Raw genomic sequence first — 22417 nt, 5'->3', positions numbered from 1 at the left:
GTGAGCTGAGGGAAAGAGCATTTCGGCATGTACAAGTTTTTTGTGCAAAGATTTGCAATTGCATTTTTAACATTTTGAAAATTGTGTTATGAAAGTGAAAACATTATATATATATATATATATATATATATATATATATATATATATATATATATATATATATATATATATATATATATATATATATATATATAGATATAGAGAGAGAGAGAGAGAGAGAGATTTCATACATAAAAGCGAGTGAGCATAAAAGTTAAAACATACACAAGACAGAATGCAAGCAGCAGTGTTAACACAAAATGCTTATTGTACCACAAGTTACCGACATTATTCAACTTTTAGACAATGTCACTGAATACAGCAGCCAACTGCAAATAACTTATAATTAGGTTACATATTAACACAAAAATGGTACAAAACACGAACAAGCAATGTCTCTCTTTGCAAGTTTCAGATAAAAATGAGAAACATCACGTCATGAGCAAGCTTAAGAATCTATTGACTAAGAAGTTTGTAAAAACAGTCTTATATTCAACTTTGTAAACTTATTAATCTGTACTGGACATTCCTGTAATATAACGCATTAAAAATTTCAACTGCACAATAAAAGATAGTCATTTGAAAGCGAAGAGATCCAAACCACTGTGGGAACTGAATATTTATATAGGTTTAAGTTATAATCTCGGTCGAAGCCACTGTATTACAGTCTTTCGTGTATGCTATTGATAAACAACTGTGAATTTTCCAAGTACATACACCAGCAATCAATCAAAGCAATACTACTTAAAAAATTTTCCTATACCTAGCTGAAAATTCTGTATCAAATATTTTCAAGTGCAGTGTAATGGCAGGGAATTTTTATTTTTCTGCCAAAAATCTACAAAAGCAATGCAGCGTTACGAGAACCTTTGAATCTTTCCTATAAGAAATCTTTATTAGCGATGCAATGGTGAGGCCCCCTTTAAATATTTTCTGCCAAAATGTTTAAAAGCAATGCAATTCAATTTGTGCTAAATACCTGCAAAAGCGATGCAATGATGAGCGTTTCTCTTGAATAAAAGCAATACAATGCAACGAGTCTTTCTTTTGAATCTTATCCGCCAAAATGAATAAAAGCAATGCAATGGTAAGGACCTCTGTGGATCTTCTGTGCCAAGAATGTACAAAAATCTTTGAAAGCAACGCAATGGCGAGAGCCCCTTTGAATTTTCTTTCCAAAAATCTACAGGAACTACGTGAAGCACACGTGTTCTTTGAATAATTTTTTGCCAGAAATCTGCATGGGCGTCTCTGAAATACTACCAACTGAGAGGAGACATACTTTCACCCAAAAACAGATAACTCCAATAACTATTTAGGGTTCCTTAATATTAAAGAAAACTTTAGTTAAATAAGTTGGGAGGCTAAGAGTATTCTAGATAAGGATTCAGAATGCAACAAGCCGATGAGGACAAAACCAACCCAATCGTTGACACTGGGCCAGTGCAAAAACTGGTCTAATTATTATTATTATAATACAACCACCCAAAAAGGTTATCACCTTACTAAGCATACGGGTAAGTAGGTTGTTTGGTTTGGATTAAACCTGCCTCATGCCACCAAGGGGCCTTCTCTACTAGCGGCCCATAAGTGTGATAAGCAATCAAGGGAATTAGAGGCCCGGTGTGGAATTACTCATAATAAGCAGTTAAGAAACGCCAGAAAAGTTAAGGCAACAGTATATGCTTTTGAAGTAGCGCTGCAGACTCACAGAGCTAAGAACAGTCCTTAAGACTTTGGACTTGCCTTTCGAAATTTGAAGCCTTTCAGAATTGAGAAACACCCTCTTAGACTTATAAGCTCTTTCTTGGACTTTGGAGTAGCCTTGCGAACTCCGGAGCATCAACATCCTCGACAATGTCAGAAGATCGTTCTAATGACTTTCGTAGTACATGGACTGAAAGACCTCTACAAGGAGTAACGTAACGTCTTGATACCTCAACGGAATATGGATGTCGACACTGCAAAAGGAGTCTTGGGGACAAATTCTAGTGATACAAACCAGAAAAGTGATAGTACAAGTTCTCAACAGAACCGCATCCTAAGGAAAACTGCCTAACAAGATACCTTACGAAGATGGTGTAACTTGTAACTATCACCGTTGGGAAAATAGAAACGACCTGCTTTAGGAATTTTATCAAGGAAATACAAATCATGGGAAGCTGCAGTCATTGTAAAAGAAAACTCTGAGAAATGGTGTATCATAATAAAACAGCTGTTAATTCAGGAAACCTTACAAACAATACCTAATTATTTAATGACTGGATTTTCAAGTTCAATGGAAAATGTATAGAGCTGAAGGCAACCTTTACATTCCGGGATTCATGGACTGGGAACACGGTACGAGATCAACTAAGAAATGCAGCCTTGATCTGTTGGAGTTCGGCCTCATATCATCCGACTGATCTGCATAAAGTACCTTTTATTTTCAAGATTAGCAACCAAGAAACTACCTCACTGAATTCTATATATGGTGGGTTTAATCTCACTAAACAAGAAAAACAAAGAAAAAAACGAGATCAGTATGTATGTGTATATATATATATATATATATATATATATATATATATATATATATATATATATATATATATATATATATATATATATATATCTATGGGTGTGTATGAGTATACACATAAACACAAATATTTGCTCGTGCTTACACAAATATCGTGTGTGTGTTTGTGTATATGTATGTCTGTATGTATGTATGTGTATATGTATATATATTATATATATAATTTTTTCTTTTACAGTTAGCCTAGCAATGGGGCTGGTTAACTGTAATCTGGAACTCAAGGTTTTCTTTGATGCAATTAGTTGGATAAAAAAAGGGCACCAAAAATGCCTGTAGGCAAACTGAATATCAGGAAGTAAGTTCTGGTAATCATCAAGCTTAAAGAGTAATAGAACAATGGGAACTAAAGGTAACTGGAGAAATCAGCACCTTTTGAAACATCCATAGTATCAAATGACTTTTGCTTGCCAAGAAAAATGCTACTATAATATAAGCTGCACTCAATGAAAGAGGATGTAAAAGAAGACTGCCTGGCCTTCAAGGCTGTATAAAGGAAGACCGTTTTTTCTCTTTGAGTTGGTTAATAGGTACTGTATTAGCATTAAGGTGGAACATCTTCTATGCTTCTATGGTGGTCTAAAAGTTACAACCATAATTTCCCTACGTACCGTATCTGCTTCAAAGAGACTTTTAACCAATTCATGAATTTTAGATATGAGTGATTATGTGGCAGCATTTACCACATGTTGAAATTGGTCTTTTTAGCATGGTAAAAGGTTTTTCATTAACTGACAAGCCAAACTGATAATTTGGAGTGATTCTGATTCCTTTCCTTGAGATGGATAAGTTAAAATTTGTGACAAAACACGACCAAATTTCTAGATTAAATAAGGATCAATGTTCAAGCGTAGTATTTTACATCTAAACAGAGTGGAGTAGACTTTTATATATCCTTAAGCCATTACACCCAAAAGGAGACTTTACAAAGTCTTCCCACAAACTTAGAAATGCTGGGTATTCTAGTAGGGGCATGCAATATTCACAGTCAAGATACTGAAGTCCCTTGGGAGTGGGGGAGGGTAATTTCCCAAGTTATGTTTGATATTCCTCGTTCCACTGATCCTCTGATTATAAACCTGGTTTGTAGATAATCACAACCTGATTGATATGCATGTTTGCAGTGGTATAACAAATTCTCAATCAATACAGTTAATAAGACTGCCCTTCCCTCTAAACCTGAACTAAGTGGAAGGGTTGCCTGTCTATAGCATGGTGTTCAAATTGAAAACATTAAATCACCTATGGCTGCAAGTTTTTGTAAAAACTTTCAAGGTCAGTGTTGCTTTTAATTATTAGATGTGTTTTCTTACTTTGGTAAGAGAGAAGAAATCATATGTCGAAGCCAACAGCCTCCGGACCATACAAAAGATAAGTCAGTCCATAGGAAGATTTCAAGTAGGCCTATGCTTTTTCTCATAAGCTTTGATAACTAGTGAAGTGTCTTCCAACTTTTCTTAAAGCAAGTAACAGACACAGTAAACTTCACTGCCATGCATACGGTAAAGGATACATTTATCACGTCCCTCCCCACAAACCTTTACAACTTCCTCATTTGTTGGTTCTGTGGCAGGGTCCATTTCCATCCGACTGTTTCGGACACAAAAAACCAAAATTTCTTGAATACGGCTTTTCAAGAGAAAAAATAATTGCAATGAAACGATAAATGACATGAAAGCAATTTCTACGTTAGCATGGAAACTCGAAATAATTATTAAATTATATGCAAAAGAACAAAATAGTTATCTGACTTCTATTTTGGTCAGAAAGACATGACACGGGAAATCATGCACGAGGAATCTTTCTAAATCAAATGGTTTCCTACACACGATACTGCGGGTTCTGTTATCTGAATTTTCAAGAACACATTATGTTCTAAAACAATCAGGATAGTCTTTAAAGAGAAGGTTTAAAGAAAAGAGAAACGATTCCAAGTTTGATTACGTTGTTTCCATCTGACATAATAAATAAATAAATGGTTCTTGAAGATACTATTCCAACCACATACAATACACACAGCATGTGGTAAATGGATCTCTGACACTTATAATCCAAAGGTTTCTGCTAATGAGAAAAGCAAAGACTTCAATTTCTTTTTCTGTGAAATCATTCCACATACTCGTATATTTAAAAAGGACAGTGTTTCATATGGATATTGTTACGTCCTCTCTAAAGGGCATTCTTGATAAATGAAGAAGAAAACTTTTCCATTTCTTTTATTCCCTTAACGAATCTACGAGAGATTGTAAAATACATACACAATCCACGTAGATTTAAATAAATTTCTGACTGCCTTTTCTTCGAACAGAAGAAATGAATATTGAAGAAAGATATGTTATCAAAATACATTTTGTTTCAGGAGCTACAGCAACGATTCCACTGAATTACTGAATTATTTCCTAAATAAACTGTGTTCAAAGGTGTAAGCCGAGGGAAAGAATACTGAATAAACAATTTTAGTACAGTCCTTTATTCTTCAGTGAACAGCCCATCCAATAAAAAAAAATAGATGTATTGGTTTAATTTCTATGCTGAGTATTTCAATTTGCAATGTGCGACAAAAGGCCAGAAGACACCTGGTAGACTGTAGAACACTGGAAACTGCAATCTCCTCTCACATACGTAATCATGAAGGCACGACTAGCAAAATTGTTGACGAAAGAGAAAAGTTTGTTTTGTCCAGCAGTGTAGGCAACTGACATCGTGAGAGCACAATCAACTCGTCAAACTTGTGATTTAAGGGAACAGCTCTGGTTGATAATATACTAGAAAATATAATTGCAGTCTACAAAAGGCTACAAATCCTACTTGTGGTCTCTATTCTCCTTTTATTAACTTAAAATTTATTTTTTTCCATGAATGCTTACTTTTACAATTCTAAAATAAAACTGCTTTCCTAGTGACCTACAAATGAATATATTCACTAGCTCTACTGCTAACAAATTTAATAAGAAAAAATATTAAATCTATTTGAGACGAGCCTAGAATAAGAAAAATTTATCAATGTATGATATTTTCTGCACTTTCTAACTACAATGTATTAACAAAAAATTCTACAAACTAATCTCACATCTTCCGGACAGCCACTATAACACAGTTTAGGGTGTTATTGTTCAAAGAGGTAACCTAAAATGATGACTCAATTTATTGAAAACGTCTTAGACGGCGCTTTTCCAAATGTTTGTTTTAGGAGGAAAGGAGATTTCTTCCTCCCAAGAGTAATCAAATCTTAAAATCCATGTTTCATATTTATGTAGGTAACGTTAATCCAAGTCGTATTGGAACCCTATATAAAAAGTGGTTCATATTGGTACCCTCAGTGCAAGAAATAGCCAGGAATGAGGTAACATTGTCCATCATATTTTTCTATTATAATTACCCTTTCTTATGAGCCCCTTTGAGATACGCCACTGGTCCACTTCTTTTCTATTTCATTTTGTCACCAGGCCTTAGGAGAATGATCGTTCTCCGAAGCAGGAATGATATGAATATGGACTCCCGGTGGACTATGATTTACAATGTACAGTACCGAAAACAACTCCTGGCTTTGAAGAGAGAGAGAGAAAAAACGGAATCCAAAGGTTTACCGCATAAATGCGATTAACCTTACAGATTCTTGCGGAAAGTTTGCGTTGGTCACAAATTAAATTTGGTATCAATGTTACCGATCAACGGGAAATTTTGCTTCTTCTTCTGGATAAAAACAACATAGGGGGAACTGCAGACCAAAAATAAAATAAATGCTTTTCTCCGTTGCTGCCACTGTCGACAGTTCACTTCTCTAATCAATCAAACCCTGTTCATGCCGTGAACTGTTCCGATATACGTCTGAGTATTCACTCCCTTACCGAGGAATTCTCTGAACACATCTGTATTTTCTGAATGACTGAACCCGTCTCCTGTAGTCTACCAACTCCAGTTCTATCTGTCGAGGTATCATAGAATAAAAGTCCTATAGCTGCGACATAAGAGTCTGAGGGTAAAGAAGTCAGGCATTGCCTGGTACGTTTGGACACCATGCCTTTATTTTTCTGATGCGAGACCTTGGCGTTAAGAGAACTACAGGGCACCGGTAAGAGGAGCCTTATGGGGTAATTTGTTCAACAAACATGCACTTAACTTTTCCTTGTGTGGAATGTTAACCTCCAGTTCTTCATGGAACAACAAATGTGGAAGTATTGATAATTACAAAACTGGAAACAAATTTAATTCAACAAGTGGGGGGAAAAAAAATTGAGTTCTGATCGAACGCCAACACCATTCTGACGACTTTGAAAAGTAATAAAAACCAGATTAAAAAAACAAGAATAATAATTTAAAAAATGCAAAAAATTTTGACTGAACAAAAATACAGTAGTAAGAACTCACCTTCTGTGAATAAATAAACCAAATAGAAAAAAGTTGCAAACATTCCGACTTCGTAGGAACTCACCTGCACCAGGTGCTAATTGAACGAGTCCCACGACGAGCAGCGTGATCCCCAGGAGGACGCAGAGCACGGAAATGTGGAGGAGTGAGATTCCTCCGCAGAGGTGCCCGTGGACGCATCTGTAAGCACAGCCCTTTGACCCCGTATGCCTGTGATGGACTCTGCCCGATATGATGGGCGAATGCCTCGGGGAGGCCGCTGGGGACACGTGTGGAGAGTTCTTCGGGGAGGCTCTGGGACTCCGAAGAGGGGTTGGTAACCCTACAGGGAAATCAGTGATCGGATTATCCCCAAGTCCATTTTGGCAGGGTTCGAAAGCGAAAGAAAAAAGCTGGACAGGGGAGGGGGGTGATTTTCTAACAATTTCTCTAACGGAGGCAAGATGATGGTAATAATATTCACAGTGATAATCATAATCATAGTGATAATAATACTCATAGTGAAAACATGGCATGTGTTGTGTAAAAAAGGGATTCTTGACAAACTCAAAATTCTATAAGTGATAAGAATTTGACCTTGAAGAGACTTGATAAACGTGATCTCGGTAATTTTGCTTCAAAACTAATATTCTTTTGACTCAAAACTAGAAAAGAACAATTCCTTTCCTACCGTGGGGCGGTTCTCTAATCACGTAAAATTTGCAAAAAGAATGTCTGGAATATATAAGATATAAAGTCATTATGCTCCTTAAACTAATGGTACTGGATTTTAGAATAAGACAAATTGAAGTAAAAGGAATCAATGATTACCATGCCTGAGTTGATGACAGTCAAAAAGAGCAAATATAATAATGGTGATAATAACAGCTTGCTATGACACGAAACAAGTATCAGTTTACAATTATCATCACAGGACACAATTCAGTTAATTAAGATTGTAAAAGAAGCGATGAAAGAAAGAGCAAACGCACTATATGGTTAATTTTTCTCTGATTCAAAAAGAAATTGAGAGAGAAATTTTATAATAAAGATTTTGAAGAGTATGAAATGTGTCAATTAAACAAAGCGATAATCCTTAAATTGGTCACATCCAAATGGCAAAACACAGAATCATAATAAATGTAAGTAAATTTGATGTCTCGAATTTGAATATTACATAATCAAAATAAACTTGCAGCCAATTAGTGAGAAAAGAAAACGTAAGCAAGTCAGATAAAATAATGATCATGTCATCTACTGTTTATTGTTATTAAAAGATGTGTCAGCTGGTATAGTAAAGAGGGAAAAAGAAAAAAGGAGAGGAGAGAGAGTGAGAATAAACCAAAAAACATCAACACTAACAAATGTTACAACAGATATATTAGGACAGAGTTGATGGGCCATGGCTCACTGGCGGTTCCTCTCCAAATACACTGACATTCTTTGGTGAGAAAATGCAGAGATTATTCTAATGTCCACAGGGAAGATGTTTTGAAGTTAATTTTACTCCTTTGATCATCTCTCTACTTGAAATTTCTTTCCCTATGGCTTGGTGGCGAGTCAGATTCTTAAAAATTATTTTTATTCTTATTTTCCAAAATTTCAAAATCATAATAATAACAACAACAGCAGCAACAAATAACCAAATACACACGAAGAGACAGACTCGAATATTTGAAGAGAGTTCAGCAATAATGAAAGAGGGAAGATATCTCTCTATATACTTGAAAGACAGCAAGAATAGATTACACATACATATAGAAGTGAGACTCGGCTATAAAACACGTGGTTAAAAAAAATGGCGTTTAAGGACAAAGTCATTTTTACAGCGGAAAAAGTTTGAGTTTGGAGAGAGCAGACCGAGTGATGAAGTCGAAACGAAACTGCAAAAAGAAATTTGGAAATATTTCGTGGTAGAGGGGAACAAATAAAAGAAATAACTTTTGTTGGAGACAAGTGTTTCTAGGAGGGAAAATAATAATAATAATTAAAAACAGTTTTTGGATAGTGTACCTGAAAGGACTCTTCAGAGAGGAGGGAAAGGTTGGGAGGATGGAGCAGAATGGAGTCGTGATTCAGGAAGCGAAAGGAAAAAAGGAACAGAACTGATGACTATGAACAAAATAAATAAATAAAAAAAAAATAGAAAAGTACAGTGGGCGGAAATATCAAGCATGCAAATTCCTATAGCAGCAGGGAAAAGTTGAACTTAAGAAAAAGGTACAAAGAACACATCGACTTAAATTAACCCATCAAACGCAAACCAAAGGCAAACGTTTGATAAAGAGCTAAAAAGAATCAGGATGAACCCGTCAAACAAAGTTAATGGAAAATGAATAAAAAAAAAAAAAAAACTAAAGAGAACCAAAATCAAATCCGCCCCAATTCTGGCACCGACCCCGTTGTTCCTTGTGAGCCACGCCCTCAACCCGGGTCTCCAGTACACAAGACGAGCGGACTAAATCTGCCCAAGTCACCAGTTGGCAATTCCATACGGATTTTAAAAAAATCTCAAATAAAGTGAAAAAGAAAAACAAGAGCGACAGGTAAGACCCACAGATGGTGACTATGGGGATCTCTCGACATCACCTTCCATTTCTATATTAGAACGTCTCGGGGCTCACATTTGCGAAAATAGTGAGATTCAAAATGACATGAATACGGTTTTAGTTCTTATGCGAATGGAAGTTAACAATTCTGCAACAAATCTTTAAGCGGTACAGATAAGAAAGCATAGGACTTACATAATATATTTCACGTGGAGTTTCCATTAGGTAATCTGATACAAAATATATGCATATATACAGTATACACATATGTATATATAGTATATATATTTATAATGCATATATATGTGTATATATATATATATATATATGAATTATATAAATACATAAGTATATATATACACATGAATGTTTATATGTATATACATATATAGTGTATTTATGTATAAATACACATACCTACAGACCTAAATATTCACTACAGCACTGTACATATAAATACACATATCCGCACTGTACATGCACATAAAAAGGTGAAGAAGCACATTCGAGGGCTTCGCAACTGACTGACAAGGCGGCTGGCCCCGAGCCAGTTCATCAGTGATGGCGAGAGGTCCCCACCGGGCGACATAGGTGGGAGTAACAACGAAAAACGGAAAAGAACATCATCATCATCAATATATAATGCATGGAATAGAGTATATATATATATATAATAACACTGGAGTGAGGATGACTGGGTTGGGCTTACCCCTCCTTCCCGCGGGGGGTTTCGCTAAGCAGCAGAAAATGTAAACAAATGAGTAATACTGTATAATAATAATAATAATAATAACTAGGGGGTTATATAAATATGTCTATATATATTTATAGTATATATACATACTAAAAGTAAAGAATGGCACTTATTTATATCAAAAGGCATATCCTCATAAACAAACAGTTGGAATATAAAAGGAGTACATAAAAATGTGTTTGGAATTTATTACAAAAACTGGACATCATTAAAATGTAGCTGAATTAAAAGTTTAAAACATTCTTGAGGCAAAACTGTGATTCTCTGCAGGATTGTAAGATATGAAATCACCAACTCTCCCTTTATAAATCGTCCACTGATATGATATAAGGCATAATTCTTATTGACTTCCAATTCAGCTGGAACCCATTAACGATCACAGTTCTACATCATGAACAGAAATAAGTAAATATGAAGCAGTTTTACGGTGAGTAATCAAAATTCTTAGGAAAAATGAAAATAAAATTTTAAGGGGGGCAGCTAATCAAGAATCTCTAAAAAGTCAATGGATGGCGATGCTTATAACTAAATTATTAAAAAAGGAGAACAAAATTCAACAAACGTAACAGCACAAAGATGTTTGCTGGACTTTCAACTGACTGAAGGAATTGAATAAAGGAACAATCGCAAATAATGCCTCTGAAATACTCTCGTAACTGTTGGTCTTCAAGCAATCATCTTTAATGTGGATTTAATGAACAAAACTTCAAATGTTTATCAGTTCTCATAAAATATGGCGGGATTCTAAATGTACTGCTATTTGTAAATCGTCATGACACTAGTTAAAAAGAAGTCTATGCAGTAGGGTCTGTTTACAATAGGTACACACACACTCGGCAACAGGTAATGTATATATCGATATATCCAGTAGTACTCTAAAGGCCGTACTCAAAATAAGCTGCAGTGAAGGATTCAGTTGCAGAAAACTGGATAAGATTTATATGATAAATTAAACAGCAAAAGAAAAACAATTCTACTAAACTCTCAAACTATGATGCTCTCACGAAAGCAACTCCTACGATATCTGTAAAAATATTTGCTACTTTTTTTTTTATAACAGAAGCAAGATCCCCTTGTATCAAAACGCCTCTTTCTCTCCTTACTTTAGCAGGCAGTAATGTGAAAAATAAAATGAAAACTATAAGCAGTTCAGGGCATCAAAAACCACCTATTAAAAAGAACGTTCACTGAGGAAATTTACTGAAGCAGTTCTATAGGGGGTTCATGATCGTGTATTTACACTGACGGAGCCTTGGAAATTAAAATGGGTACTCTTTACCGAGCTCTTTCAAAGTAGATGGCTGCCTTCTTTCACAAAGTTGACTGAGGAAAGGAAGACATAGAGGGCAAATGCAATTAGAGAAATGTAAACACTACCATCACATTTTCTTAATTTTTACGACATATTGAAATGATACAGTATAACAACTCAGAAAGATAAACACACACAAAAACATACCTACATACATAATTACATACACACACATATATATATATATATATATATATATATATATATATATATATATATATATATATATATATATATATATATATATATATATATATATATATATATATATATATATATATATATGTGCGTAAGTATGCATGTGATCATGTGTTTCCCCTAACAGACAAGACAACACAGCAATCACTACCACTTTCCTAATTTAACTGTTCAACCCTTGATAAACCCCCTGTAAAGAAAATTCACAAAATTCATCCTGAAGGTACCTACACAGAAGGCTTATTAGCAGGGTGTCGAATTGCCTCATACACATGCACTTCTATCTTCCAAACACTATTACTTCTGAATAATTGTAAACTTAATCACAAACATACCTTCCTCAATTCTTTCTACACGCTCAAACCATGCCAAAGCCATGTGACCAACTCTTTCACTTACGCTACTCTTTTTACCCTCAACCGTTCAGTTCTTCTACCCACAGTATACTAAGCAAACACTTACCTTCTATGGCTTTTTATCTGACTTGCACTCAACATCCACACGAGGAGAGCAAGCTTCACAAGACTTCCATACGGTATATTTCATCACTGGCTTCCACAGATACTCTATGCGTCCTTCCAATCTTTTGCACACCCCTGTGACTCACCTTTGACAAATCAACCACCGCCATTCTTCCACCATCCACACTAATACTCATTGCTTCTTTCTTGTTTCCATTTACCTCATATCCTTACTCTTTCTCATATTTATTCTCAACTTTCTCCTTTGCACACACTTTCAAACTCTTTCATCAGTCTCTGCAGTGTCTCTTTACTATCCCCACTCAGTATTTGCATCACTTGCAGACACCACCCACTCCACACTCGATTCATCATTCATTTTCTCAACGCACAAAAACAGCCACCATATTTGCACCAAACCAGTCACTCCCCTGCCTACGAATTCTAACATATTTTTCACTTCCGTCATTTACATACTTTGTATCGCTATATAATTATTTTCTATAACATACATAACCAACATCCTCTACATTTCCTCTACCAGCACTAAATTCAGACTGTTCTTCTCTTATAAACCCTTGTCATCTGTCTTACTTTCTGAAACAAAATCCTACCATATATCCTCCCCAGTACACTAAGTACCATTATACTTCTATAATTGTTAGTCCTTTCTATCACCTTTACCCTTACAAAATGAAAAAAGTTATTCTTCTCATCCATTTCTACTTCTTTGGAGCCTTTCTCCCAACCCAAAACACCTTGCATAATTCAAATAATACACACACACACCCACCCACCCACACACACACAAACACACATATATATATATAATTTATATGTGTGTGTGTTTGTGTGTCAGTGTACACGTACACATACAATATATATACTTTAACACATCACTATATATATATATATATATATATATATATATATATATATATATATATATATATATATATATATATATACATACATACACACACACAAACATACATACATACAGGCAAACCACACAAATTGTTAACATGGAAAACATATAAAAGGAATGGAATTTTCAGAGCTTCTAGAAATCAACAAAATCTAACACAGTTCATGAAAACTTATAGAAAAATTACTAGAAAATTCCTTTACATTTAAAAAATATATTGAATAATCATGTACCTCAAAAGCTGTATTTTTTTTAAACATAAAGGCTTCACCAAAATCAGCCTTTGGATATCCATGGCGAAATTGGATTGCCTTTATTCCAATTGTTAAAAACAATTCGTTACATTAACATCAGAAATCACAATTAGGTGAGGCCTTTCTGGAAATTCTGGTCTTGACATTTATGATAAATATATACAAAACCTTGTGAAATGTGCATGTTCTATGGAACCACAAACAGTAAGTAAAATATTCAAAATTTGTATATACAACGAGCAATGTGATAATAGTAACAATAATGATAATAATAACAATAATAATAATAATAACCAAATATATAAAACAGTGGTTTTACAATAATCAAGTAAGGTTCGAGTTGGCAGGATCTATGAATAAGAATAATAATAATAATAATAATAATAATAATACTGATAATAATAATAATAATAATAATAATAAAGAACTAATGGTACTGGTGGTTAGCGGTGATACATAGGGAAGAGGTATAGAGGTGGTAGGGTGTGAAACAAGAGGTACAGTATGAGAGATACATGATACTGAGTTATGTATATATATACATAGATACAACCATGTATGTGGAAATGCATGTATGCAAATATATACACAATGGGCAAAAGAAAATGTGTATTTATAATTGCAGTCTTGAATAATTCAAGGGGAGAAGGTGGAATGGAAGAGGATGTATTTCTTAACAGGAGTAGCAGCAGCATAATTCAAAATAAGTTCATATATCAAGATATATTTATATATATATATATAGGTGGTGCGGTGGTTATGGTGGTTGAGGTGGTGGTGGTGGTGGTGGTGGTGGTTGGTGTTAAAGGTTTACCCTTCTTGGTGGCGGCCGCGGTGGACTTAGCTAAGGCAGCGAGAATGTAAAAAACAAAATCACATCGTGACAACCACAATAAGGGAGGGGGCTACCAGCTACCAGCTACCAGCCTGATTCTCATAAACTGTCAGGATATAGCTCAAATATATTTATACATAAATAGATGATAATAATAATAATAATAATAATAATAATAATAATAATAATAATAAATACTAATAATAATATAGCATTATTTGTGGGAATAAAACTGAAAACACGACAATGTGGCGTAAGGTGTAAATGATCTAACTGACACTGAATAAGTCACCTTACATTCTTATGTCTTAGGAAGCTAATCTACACATATATATACATACAACTGTATTTATGTGCGTGCCTATACATACAGGAGTATGTATACACATACGCATTTCCATATATTTGTATATATACAAATACTTAAAGATATGAATGAAATCCTGAATTGGTATGAACAAATTTTGTGGATAATTACAAATATAGAACACCGTGTATAGGTTAATACTTATACTGAGTGACACACTCAACAGATACAGCATTGCACTTCATCAATGTCATCAGCTAGGCTACAGACAAACCATTGATAAATATGACACTTCTAACGGAATTAAAAGTCTGTCGGTAAAACTGGCGCGGATTAGAAAACAGGAAATGAATGAAGTGAGCATTGCGCGGTACAAACAAAACGGACCAAATCGTCCACGACTGGAGGAAGAAAATATCCTTAATATATGGAGAGATAACAGCAACTTAAAAGCGTATTCGTGAACAATGACAAAAGAATTTCGATTGGGACAAAAAGCAATATCGTAGCCGTGGCAACCTACTAGTTAACGGTGCATCCGATTTCTTAACGATAAGTTGCCAAGGCACGACAATGAAACCTTCAGATTTGTTGGTCACCGATACAGTACCAGTAAGTTTCAGCACAATGACATCTCATAAAGTGAGCTGTCACCCAAACAAGGTAGAAAGACATTAAATATAGGGGGAGAGGGATTTACAAAGAAAATGTTACTGAATACAAGTTTAAATGTTGGCTAAGCCTTGAGAATTTGAAACAGCAATGAAGGTTCAGCAAAGATCGTAACCAGGATTAACAGAGCAGAGGGTTAGTCCGCATCTGACCAAATTAAAGATAGTCTTACGAATGTCATCGTCTGGCTGGTTTTGGTCGACATTAAGATAAAGAAAAGTCATCAGTCGGTATTTGACCTTGCCAGTTTGTAGAGCAAGGAAGCTCTCTTAAAACGGGTTAAGGTGCTCTTCAACTGGTCAGTCCTTTTCATTTTCGGCCCGAACGCATCCATGGCTTCTTTATTAGCCAAATGGCAATAAAAAGACGTATAGTCATATCCTTTAGCTTAGCAGTACCTGGAGATTAAAGGGGATCTCTCTCATGTAAGGTCGTGAAAGAGAGAGAGAATGTGTCTGAACAATCATTTGCTGCAGTGACCCTTCATTTCCTTGTTTTTCTGGCTTTCTTTTATGGTAAGCTTCCAAACCATCCAGATACGTCACAAAGACACGCAGTAACGCCGGGACGGACTAACCCTGTACTCTATTAATCCAGACCATAACAACTACAGTATATCCGGCTTCCATAAACGATGACGTCATTGAACGAATGTCTTCATCACATTACTTCTCATGGTGTGCGCCGGTCATGTCGCCTAATCAGCATCTCATTAACTCCTATGTCTACATTCACCAAGGTAACAACTGTCTTTGACTTATGTCTCATGTCAACTGCCTATTTAATGCGGACAGCAGTTCCTCTCTGAATTTTTAAAAGAGTACCATTACCAAGTCTGACACCTGCTTGAGTTATAAGAATGATTAAAAGTGGCGGTATTTTGGTATTCACATTTTACCAATAGTTTATGTTCAAGTTTTCTTCATGGTAAACTTATTCCCGGTAAGACCCACACATAACTATTAATTTAAAAAAAATGGAATCATGAATCTACACTGATGTTAATAACTGACTGATACTAATAACTGATGACTTGATGGTATCAGTGCAAACAAGTGAAGAAGACTACCTAACCTATCAGTTGTGTAATAATCTTAATGGCATCAAGTATGGGATTTTGGCACTAAGTATGACTCCTCCACTCATCCCCGGACACTCCGTTTCTGCACGTTCACTCGCCCACCTCAATAGCAAGAGAACCTGGCCCGAATTCCAAGCAGACAGAAAGTGTGAACCAAAAGACTTGCTGAGAACCGTAAGGCCAACACCTGCTGTGACCACCCACTCTGATAAGAAAAGGTTACTGATGAATGCGCAAACAAACATGAATATGATATATATATATATATATATATATATATATATATATATATATATATATATATATATATATATATATATATATATATATGTATATACACATTATATATATATACATACATACATACATATATATATATATTATACTCTGACACCTACACAAGTCCCAGCTAATATATTTAGTTGTCTACAGGCAAATATCAAAGAAAATACATATAAAATTACAAAAAATCCCGATAACCTTCGTTCTAAATGCTTAACCATATATCTGAACTTTCAATGAAAAGCCTATGATTAAATATTAAGCATCAGGCCTAGGTGATTTTTCTATTAACCCTGGACTTCAATGGGATACGTTACGTAAAAACAAAATCTGATCTGCGACATAAAGGGACATCTATAATCATATTACCACACTGTACATTCAAAATCCCCATATTTAATGTCGAGACCAACTGTGAACTGGAAGTCAATGCATTCTCTCTGTCCTTCTCAGTACGAAAAATGCGAAAAATTACGCTAATGTATGGTTATGAAGTGTCTGAAGCGCTATCCACCCACGATCAACAAGCGCAACCTTTAAAATAATACAGGATTCGTGACAAAGGAGCTGAATACTTTGTAAGTAACGTCAATATGGGAGATATGCGTGAAGAGAGAGAGAGAGAGAGAGAGAGAGAGAGAGAGAGAGAGAGAGAGAGAGAGAGAATGTGAAATTTAATTCTAGCCTTCCCAATGTGAGATTGGGACTTTGGGGCTGCGAACAAAAACTGCTTCAATATAATTTCATAATTTTTTATTACGGATATTATTTAATTTATGTACACAAACCTCCACAGACATCAAACTGCGAAGCTAGATTCATCAGATAAAAATGTCTGTTACAATGACAGTAATAAAATTGGAATAACAAGTAACATTTATAAGTAACATTGACACATACACACACATATATATATATATATATATATATATATATATATATATATATATATATATATATATATATATATATATATATATATATATATATATATATATATATATATATATATATATAGAACATATATATATATAGCCAACATACCTGGCTTTAAATTACAGTAACACTGAGTATATGATTAGACCACACCTGGTACAGGTGTCATTAAGTACCCGAGTTATGAAGTACTTATTAAGCAGTTAATTTCCAACTCAAATTGCCTATCCAAAAGCCACCATACTTTCGCCTGGGGAACAATAAATCAGAAACCAGGAGATTAATGCCACGAATTACAACAGTTTTCGAAGGACATGCCGGCGGAACAGCTAATTACATATCTCAACCATAGAAAGAAAAGAAAAAGTGGGATCGCGCCTTTTAAAAGAAGGAATGTTATGGGAATCAGGGAATACAGGAGAATGGAGAATTCTCAAGCCTTGCGATAGAAGAAGTGCTGGTCTCCGCAGCACAAAAGTTTGTGATGTGGTGGCCTGGAAGGTGTTACGGGCTGGCTGAGACGAGAAGGGACTTATATGGCAACATAGTTCCTTATCCTCAAAAGCCATTCTTTGGAACTTGGAACAGGCCTTGCAAGCAGAGAAGAGGGAGGACGGAGTGAGAGTGCATGAACAACATTTAGATTCTGCTATCTGACCTGGAAGCATCAATAGCAAACTCAGGAAAATCAACTATCCTCGTAAGATATCCAACATCACATAAGATATTTATCTTATGACAATCCACATTTCTTTCCGGGTTCCAATGACTTTGCATTCATTGTTCAAAATGGGGCCTGGCATCATCTGTGAAGGTATATTAATTCAAGAGTATCCATTTCTCAGCTGTCTTGCGTCGCTCTCGCTCACTATCCACTTATATTTAATAGTCAAACATTTTCATCACACTTGAAATGCTGAATGATGAATAACACTCCGCAAAGAAAACTTAAAAGACATTAGCCGCTTTATGCACCTACACAGAATCATGACAGTGCTTCTATATGTAGCCGGGCAGTTTTCAGGTGTCTTTGCACGTGTCTGTAAGTCCTCCATCGTCTCCTTTACAGCCACTTGTGGGTTTCCATTATTTATTCATTGTAGCTCCTATTCCATTACCTCTCCCCCGGAAACCTTTTCCATCGCACGGACCGTCTTATTCAGAAGTCATTCAATTTCCGCAAACTGATTTATTCGAAATGCGCCACAAATGGCAATTTCTGTATGCAGATGTAATGCTTACCTAGATTCCATTTCCATCTATAAGAGTCGGAAAAAAACAGGGGACAAAAAATGCTGGAACAGAGTGAGAAGAATAAAGCAGAGTGAATGGATGTTACCAGAAGCGTAGAACGATTTCACTGTCACTGTTTCTCACAATAACTCTTCACAGACAGACCATACAGGATCTTTTATCTAGTAGAATGTAACTTGCCATTGTTAGATTCAAGATGTATTTTATCATTTCTGAAATGTGTGAAATTTTTTTTCTCTAAGTGAGAACTTTCACAAAAAAAAACGTATACATATATCATGATACACTCTAAAAGGTTACAGAACAAAATACACGCAGCTTTCAAATGGCAAAATTCATCTCAACAGATGTTTACACGCATTCTCCTATCCTCTACCCCAACATTCTCTCTCTCTCTACTGATTATGAGATAGGGCTAAAGGCTCCGACTGAACCGAATTACTGGAGGAAGAGATCAAAGGAAGCGACGGAAGATTTTCCAAGAACAGCCCTAATTATGTCCCGGAAAACACGAAATAAAAGTTTTATCCGAAGGCTGTAAAACAGTCTTCCCCATTAGACGAGAAAATGGAACGGCAATACTCTTACATTTTTGCGAGAGGATCATATAATGAGAGGCGCCAGTTATAACGCTTTGTCTAAAATATTTCAAACTGGCGAGATTCTCAAACTGAAGCAATACCAAATGCATAATCAAAACTCTTAGATGACGTATCGTCAGGTTAAGTACATGTAATTCCCTTCAATATGCAAGATGGAAGTGAGTGGCAAAACCACCATTCACTAACACTAAATGAATGTGTGAATATCAAAGGCATAATCACGGAGGATAATGTAATGTCACCTTCACGCGCAAAAAATTATAGCAATAACCCTCAATATGCAATAAAAAATGTGAATGGCAACAGCAACACAAAATGAGGAACACACGTTGCAACACAGGTGAGAATGTTATCGCGTATAGGGTGTGGCTCATTAACCGATACGTTACCTGGGAAAAAGCAGGGAGGATCCAACTAAGAAGCTGAAGGGGGCGGGGGGAAATGTTGGAGAGTGGGTGGGAGTGTGGAGTGGGGAAGGGAGAAGGGACTTACATTGGTTGGGAGCATTAGGATACAGCAGCGATTACGGTCGGAAGAACAAGGAAATGAAGCGCGGTTCAGCTTCCGGATTTATCCTTTTAGTCTTTCTTTTCACCAATAACAAAACTGTCCATGGGTGAGTAGGGCGGTAGGCAAAGATATTCACCATTTTTCACGGTTATCGTATAATTACCCTGCCAATGAAGCTTTATCATGTCCTTACTTCTCCGAATATAAACCTAATGGGAAATTTAGTCGCAATGATTAACATGTTACAATTAAACCTAAGTCACAACAGGAAACATCAACACAAAATATAGCTCATTTTTTTAATGTTACTCAAGAGTCAGTCGGTATTAAGTATAATTTTGGAAGTAAAAGTTCTAAAATCAAGGAACGCTTGTATCTGACATTACTTGTTCTGATAAAGTATTTCTAAGAAATAATTTAAAATATATATATTTTTGATGAATAGATAACATGAGAGGTGACAAAGCAAATGATCACACTGACCTAAATATACTACCCTGATTACCTAACATCAAACAATTCTGCAGACTTTGAAATGCTTTTATAATTCTCGTCTATTCAAGGACTCACTCACGTTCTGGTATAATAAAAAGCAAATATAAAAACAAGCAAATGAAACAAAAATAAGGCAACTATAAAATCAGTGCGTGGGTAGTCACAGTTCATCAATAGGTTCACTTGAGTTACACCAACAATACGTCTGGACCGGTTTAGATTCGACGCTGGAAAAGAAAAATAAACCGTCTTTGTTATCTCGGTCTGAACTCAGCTGCTACTGTTATCGATTTGAACTGGATCTTCATTTATGTTCACAATGAGCTGATGGGCATCAATGACCGACTATCCATCAATGAGGTGCAGGCTTGCGATGGTCATTGACATGCCACAATACACATTCGAAGGGTCTGCTGCAAATTTCAAAGGGTCCTAATGAGGTCGGAGACCCTCAGAGAAAGAGCGACGTGTGAGAGATCACTGCATCTAGAATACCATTAATATCATTTATTAGTTCTAAGTAATTTCTCCAAAAGAAGCTTATTCAATTACTAACATAAATTACCAGTATTTATTTACTTACAAATATAAGTGACAACTTACTCATCTGAAAATACAATTTACACGATGTCAGTGACGGATATGTTAATTTGATTTCCATTCTGGAAAGATTTACTGAATCACTCCTACTAATGTCATCGATGATATTTTCATGACGTGTCCTACCCTGTGAAGGTAACAGTTAATATTTTGTTCAGAACAATTTACGCCTTTCCCGGTCTTTTAAAAATATCCGTTATGAATCTCGAATGCCATCAGTACTAAGTTGTTAAAACCCAAATATGCGATATTTAGCAAATCGCATCTTAATGATCTTAGCTTTACCACCGCTCGCATCTTGGCATTCCTCTGTCGATACTTCAACTTATTGAGAAACTAACTTTCTTCCTCTGCTATACCTCATCTTCCAAGAGTTTATCCGTTCAAACCTACTTTCCTAAATTCTCCAATTGCCTGTCTTTTCCAGATTTCGCTTTCTATTCGTCAAGGAAGTCTCACTTCTGCGCAAACATCATCACTTCGTTCACACCCTGAGATCTAGCGAGTACGACGGTGGAAGCTGTCGCGTCGTCTTGACCCGTTCACAACAAGATCATCACTCGTACAATAAGTTGGAGGAGGAGCACGAAAAGGAAAGAACTTTGCAGAGATCTACTTCTGATACTGATCTGTCAGGGTACCTTGGACCTTTGAAGATGCCACGCAAATGAAGTAAAATAATCAATCAATTATAATCATGTCAGTTTGTTACTGGCCTTTTGTGCTATTTCTCTGCCAACGTATCCTGATCCTGAGTAATAATTATAACTATATATATATATATATATATATATATATATATATATATATATATATATATATATATATATATATATATATATATATATATATATATATATATATATATATATATTTTATTCAAAACCTACATATGGCATTACCATGCAAACGAATGACCTACAATGACTGTTACTGTTTCGATTACTGACAATTATTATAAAAATAATACATGAAAAATTCAGAACATACATAACAAATGATCATTAACCTGTAAAGTAACCTTAGATGCTTGTTCCGTAAAAGATCTACTTATTTCCAGTATTAAAAATTATGAAAACAATATATACAAAGTTCAAAACCCACATTTGTCCATTTTTCTAACAATTACTAACCTTCACCGCTTGCTCTTTACGACTGTCTGCTAACTTCAACAGTAGCATGGATAAAAGCGACATATATACACAAACTTGACGATCTTCACATACCCGTGACCCTGCCAGCTAGAGGCCATGAAAATCTAATCGGAGGTCAAGACGTAGCTGTGGCCGATTAAATCCAGTTTCTTTCACAGCTTCACTTTTATGGGGACATAATTCGAAGAGATATCGCTAACTTGCTCGACACGCACGGATAGCGATAAGCGTAAGCGCTAAATCTATTTCCTCAGCCTTTTTTCTTGCAC

The 22417-nt window shown here is 35.4% G+C and overlaps 1 protein-coding gene across 8 annotated transcripts in view; it reads right to left on the bottom strand.

Moving 5' to 3' along the window:
* The window catches only part of LOC136841821 (uncharacterized), a 628887-nt gene that overhangs the window by 53951 nt on the left and 552519 nt on the right, over positions 1–22417 (bottom strand). For 3 of the 8 annotated variants that reach the window (XM_067109181.1, XM_067109182.1, XM_067109180.1), the window contains one exon: positions 7050–7307. In XM_067109181.1, the coding sequence (XP_066965282.1) occupies positions 7050–7307 (258 nt within the window). The other 5 variants (XM_067109179.1, XM_067109178.1, XM_067109176.1 and 2 more) reach the window with 3 other exon arrangements.

Source organism: Macrobrachium rosenbergii, chromosome 9, assembly GCF_040412425.1.
Source record: "Macrobrachium rosenbergii isolate ZJJX-2024 chromosome 9, ASM4041242v1, whole genome shotgun sequence".
NCBI lineage: Eukaryota > Metazoa > Arthropoda > Malacostraca > Decapoda > Palaemonidae > Macrobrachium > Macrobrachium rosenbergii.
This window is presented reverse-complemented; position numbering and strand designations above follow the sequence as displayed.